Source organism: Cynara cardunculus (genome assembly GCF_001531365.2).
Source record: "Cynara cardunculus var. scolymus isolate 2C chromosome LG 11, CcrdV1, whole genome shotgun sequence".
Lineage (NCBI taxonomy): Eukaryota > Viridiplantae > Streptophyta > Magnoliopsida > Asterales > Asteraceae > Cynara > Cynara cardunculus.
In genome coordinates, this window is record NC_037538.1 from 2,939,167 (window position 1) to 2,944,555 (window position 5,389).

General features: G+C 40.9%; 2 protein-coding genes across 2 annotated transcripts; both read right to left on the bottom strand.

The window, feature by feature from the left end:
- Nucleotides 1-1,208: 1,208 nt before the first annotated feature.
- LOC112520958 lies at nucleotides 1,209-2,704 on the bottom strand. Its single transcript, XM_025129584.1, has 3 exons — nucleotides 2,692-2,704; nucleotides 2,070-2,633; nucleotides 1,209-1,979 (listed from the first exon to the last, which is right to left on the bottom strand). Exons 1-3 carry the CDS (start codon nucleotides 2,702-2,704, stop codon nucleotides 1,231-1,233), a joined length of 1,326 nt encoding a protein of 441 aa, XP_024985352.1. The 3' UTR covers nucleotides 1,209-1,230.
- Nucleotides 2,705-3,654: 950 nt separating this feature from the next.
- LOC112522005 lies at nucleotides 3,655-4,928 on the bottom strand. Its single transcript, XM_025131050.1, has 2 exons — nucleotides 4,544-4,928; nucleotides 3,655-4,448 (listed from the first exon to the last, which is right to left on the bottom strand). The coding sequence occupies exons 1-2, from the start codon at nucleotides 4,860-4,862 to the stop codon at nucleotides 3,721-3,723; spliced, it is 1,047 nt and encodes a 348-aa protein (XP_024986818.1). The 5' UTR covers nucleotides 4,863-4,928; the 3' UTR covers nucleotides 3,655-3,720.
- Between the last annotated feature and the right edge of the window lie 461 nt (nucleotides 4,929-5,389).

Sequence of the window (5,389 nt, forward strand, 5' to 3'; positions counted from 1 at the left end):
TGTACGTTAACGGTTTTCTTCTTCTTAAAATATTAAAATAATAATTTCTCTATCAATTTAAATTTTTCTCTAAAATTAGAGATTTTTATAACATGTATTCTCTTTTCTCTACTTTAACGTAGAATACATCAATTTCCAGAATTAAAATATTAAAAATGCTCTAATTCTCGTTTCTCTCGTTCAACTTTCCAATTTCCAGAATGAATCCCAATTTCTTCACAGCTAACCATTCCCTCAGATATTTCGGTTGTCCATATTCAGTATTTTGCTAACTTTGGAACACCTCAAGGGAAATGTGGAAGTTTCAGTGATGGTGAATGCCGGAGTACTTACGCCCTTTCGATCCTACAAAAAGTCAACTCTTTTGATGTTCACTGCATTCGTGTGCATGTGCGTGTGTTTAAATGAACCATTTCATCATACGATTGCTAAACATTACAGGCGTGCATTGGGTCAAGAACTTGCAACATTGAAGTCTCGACAGCCACGTTTGGTGATCCTTGTATAGGTGTAGTTAAAAGTTTAGCAGTAGAAGCTTCGTGTGCATAAAAAGCACGAAAACATGGCTCTTAAGGTTATCGATGTCTCCGGTGTTAGAAATTTCTGGTTTTTCAATTGCTTGTAATTCACTGAAAGTCGTAAATCACTTTCAGAATGAAGTATTTTGACGGTACAATCGATATCTCAATCGGATAAAATTCAGTGGTTAACAGAACTGAGAATCCAAAACGCTATGAATCTGTGTACCTCCCATGACGAAAAAATGACCAACGCAAAAATTGAATACGGAAACTGTCAAAAACGACACTTTTTTTAACCCTAAACCAGGTTTAAAAAACCGGGTTTAAAATTTAAAATTCGGATTTCTAATGCATTTTTCGACCTCAGCCAGAGGCTGCCGCCCCTTGGACCCCGCCACCGGGGCGCTGCCCCCGAACCCCCGTCGTTTAGGGGCTTCGCCCATAAATCAAAATAAACTCAAACAAGCATGCACTCCGCACCTTCCTTACTTGTTCGATATTTATCATGATTACATGGGTCAACAAATTAATCATATTACACTTAAATGATATTAGTGATACAAATCATCAACTTCCGGGCAACCATATAATCCTTAGAATAAAACCATTTTAATTGCATAATAATCAATTTCATGAGGCTTTATTCCCCTTATTAACACATTCCAATAGAGATCATCAAAACATGAGATTACGAAACTAGAATAATTGGTCAGTATTGAGATATACCAACAGCGATAGCAGCAGCAGCAACAGTCTCAGATTGTCTTTGAAACCTGCAAACTTTGCAAAGTGGGGAGGTTAGAGATGGAGTTTCATACTTGTCCTCCCCACCCATCATTGGCATGGCGATTCCTCTCTTCACCGGACTCACATACCCCGGCCGGTAAGTTTTCCCCAGAATGCCCTCCACATCGTCGGAAAGATTTGAGAACCTGAACTGTGTCTCGAAGTGGGCAAATGCGTCGTTAAATGGTAACTGGTAGTTGTGGGCTTTGTCATCTTCTTTAGTTATAGGGACAGCCTTCATGTCGATCTCTACAAACCCACCGACAGTAACTCTCACGGTGTTAGTGTCGTCGGTCCTCTCAACCACCACTTCTCTTACTCCGGTGGTAGTTTTCCATTCGGCATTTCCTTCAGATGGTATGGTGACTTCTTGGCCGTCCCATTTCATGAGAAGTACGTCAACGGAGTCGTCCCATTTTGGGACCTTCTTGGCTGCAAGGACGAGGGTGTGGGTGTCAAACATGACTGACACGGATTGAACCCATGTGTAGTCACGCTTCCTACCGATGGGTCGGTTTCCGATGAAGTGGGCGTTGATTTGGAGGTTGGTATCTGAGACGAGGGCGAAATCACGTCCTTTACTGCCATGGAAGTAGAACATCACTCCATCACCACCTACGAACCTTGGATCATAACATAAAGAACCATACCCATTACATTTCGGCCTTCTCCCTGCGAAAATTAGAACTCGAGTTTGTTAAACAACAATATATAAGATTAGGTATTCAAAGAAACATTTGGTCGAAGAGGTTGTATGCTTACATTTGCAAGTAGCTTCACACTTGCTACCACAATTGATATGGCACCCTTTGTTCTTCTTGTTCTTCTTGGGCTTCCTTTGGGGGCACTCCGCTGGACAAGTTAGTGTCTTGTAGTGACACTCCCCTTTCGATTTACAAAAAGCCCGTTCGCATCCTGATTTTGGGTCTGGTGTCAAATCGTCGTAGTTAGTGGCATCGTCTTCAACGGGAGAAGGCTTCGGCTTCACCTCTTTAGGCGCCGGCGCTGGTTTCTCCTTAGGGGCCGGTGGTTTCTGCTCCTTAGGTGCTGGTGCCGGAGTCTTCTTACTGTCGTCATCCTTTTTTGCTGGTGGTTTCTGCTCCTTAGGTGCTGCTACTGGTGCCGGAGACTTCTTACTGTCGTCATCCGTTTTTGCTGGTGGGGTCTGTTCCTTAGGTGCTGCTACTGGTGCCGGAGACTTCTTACTGTTGTCGTCGCCATGATCTTTATCGTCTTCAGCTCGAACAACGGTAGCCCCAATGGTGATTAATAGGAGTAGGAAAGCCACCAAAATGAATGACTTCCCCATATTCAAAATCTTGGTAGCTTAATTACTTGTTGTTGGTATGAAGAAGGATGAATGGGATGGTTTGGTTGAAAAGACAGGGAGAAGCCATTTATAGGGGAATAAAGGAGGTGATGATAGCATGCATGGAGTTCGCAGTAATCCATGTTTACCTGGTTTGCCTTCTATTCTAAAAAGAAACTTGCAACCATGATGACCATACGTTTCCCTGTACCCGCTTTTTTAAATATAAATTCTCCCCTCTTAATTTATATTCATCTATACTATATTATAAAGCATTTCAAAAAAAAAATTAAAATCCAATTTTCATACATAAAATATTGTTTATTAACGTCAATTTCTTTCACCGCTCACGATTCCCTCAGATATTTCAATCGTCCATATTCAGTATTTTGTGAAAACTATATGTATAATGTTATATTCTTGTATTTTATTTTAAGTTAGAAATGATAGTATATATTTGTATAAGCAGCATAACTTCTGATTTTATCTACAATTTTATTTTCTTAACAATTTTTTAGACTCGTGAAGTTATATGTAAGCCCAAGCCTTTTATATAACAAATTAGGGTTCTTGATCTTGATCGTGGATGATGAAGTTAAAATCGGGGAGGCCAAGGTGGGGATGAAAATAATGGGTAAATTGACTAAGGTGCCCTCACGTGAGGGACATATGAAGAGACCTAACGGTATTAAGTTGAGGGACCATAGCTGTCAATATTAAATAACAAATAATTAACCATAATGGTGGTGTCTGATTGGTTGAGCTTGACTCCGAAGGTCAAAAGTACCAGGAGATCCCAAGTTCAAATCCAAAGAGAAATAAAAATCTTCTTATGGCCACGGAGGGTCAAATGCGATGATTTCGGGTTATCTGCAAAGCAGATGGTCGCCTTGGAATTAGTCAGCCCGCATAACGGGTTGAATATCTAGGTTAATAAAAAAAATAACAAATAATTTAAAAACCAAAAGATAGTTATAAAACAGAAATAAATTTATATTTTATTAATAAATTAACAATTCCACAATTATTAGTCGTGACATTTTAATCAAGAACAGGTGCATGAAATTATCACTCTATTTGGTACGTACGATGGAACCTTCTAAATTAGAAGTCGGCGGCCAAACCAGTTGCAGGTTGTTTCTGGAAGATGCAGGTTTTGCAAAGAGTTGAAGTTAAGGATTTAGTTTCGTACTTATCTTCTCCACCCATCATCGGCATCGCCACCCCTCTCTTCACCGGACTCACATACCCCGGCCGGTAAGTTTTCCCCAAAATACCCTCCACTTCCTCCGAAAGATTCGAGAACCTGAACTGTGTCTCGAAGTGGGCAAATGCGTCATTTGATGGTATCTGGTAATTATGAGCTTTATCATCTTCTTTAGTTATAGGAACAGCCTTCATGTCGATCTCCACCAACCCACCAATGGTAACTCTCACGGTGTTGGTGTCGTCGGTTCTTTCAACCACCACTTCTCTTTCTTCGGTGATCGTTTTCCATTCCGCTTCTCCGTCGAATGGGACGGTGACTTCTTGGCCGTCGTATTTCACGAGAAGTACGTCAACGGAGTCGTCCCATTTTTGTACCTTCTTGGCTGCAATGATTAGGGTGTGGGTGTCGAACATGACTGCTAAAGATTGGACCCATGTATAGTCACGTGTTCTTCCGGTGGGGCGGTTTCCGATGAAGTGGGCGTTGATTTGGAGGTTGGTGTCGGAGACGAGAGCGAAGTCACGGCCTTTACCGCCATGGAAGTAGAACATAACTCCATCACCACCAACAAACCTTGGATCATAACATAAAGAGCCATACCCATTACATTTTCCTCTTCTCCCTGGCGAAATCATAAAAAGAAACGTTAAATTAGGTTAATTCGTTGAACTGCAATTCGAAGAGACATTTGGTCGAACAGGTTGTGTGAATGCTTACATTTGCAAGTAGCTTCACATTTGCTACCACAATGGATGAAGCACCCTTTTTGCTTCTTGTTCTTCTTGGGCTTTCTCTCTGGACATTCAGCTGGACAAGTGAGTGTTTTGTAGTAACAATCTCCTTGCGATTTACAAAAAGCTCGTTGTCTTCCTGTTTCAGGTTCCGGTGACAAAACATCGTAGTTAGTGGCATCGGCTTCGGTGGGTTTAGGCTTTGGTTTCTCCTCCTTATCGTCGTCGGCAGCTCGAACAATGGCGGGTTGAATGGAGATGCAAACGAGAAGAAAAGCCATCAAAAGAATTGATTTCTTCCCCATATCGAAAGCTCTGTGTGTTTTGTCGTCCGTTGGTATCTTTGTTTGAAGGATTAAACAGAAGATGAAGTGGATGGTTTTGTGGAGAAGAAGAAGCAGCCATTTATAGAGTGGTAAAGCTGGTCTAGTTGGCTAGCTAATAAGCCACAGAGTTCGGCTTACGGTACGCCCTCCACCCACCTGCAGGAAAACTACAATATTCCACTTTTTCTTTTAATAATCCTTGAAAATTAATTCAAATCATCATTTATTAGTGGATCCGTAATCTTAAAATTACCTATAAATGCATTTTATATGGTTAATAATAATGTTTATTAAACCGGCCACGCCACTATCCTTACCAACATAACCATAGCCACTAATTTGGAAAGACCTAAAACCGCAAAAAAAAAAAAAAAAATTCTCCTCGTGGCCACGAAGGTTCAAATGCGGTGACTCCAGACTATCTGTAAAGCARGTGGTCATCCTAGGATTAGTCGGCTCGCATAGCGGGTTAGATATCTAGGTTAATTAAAAAAAAAACCTAAAAC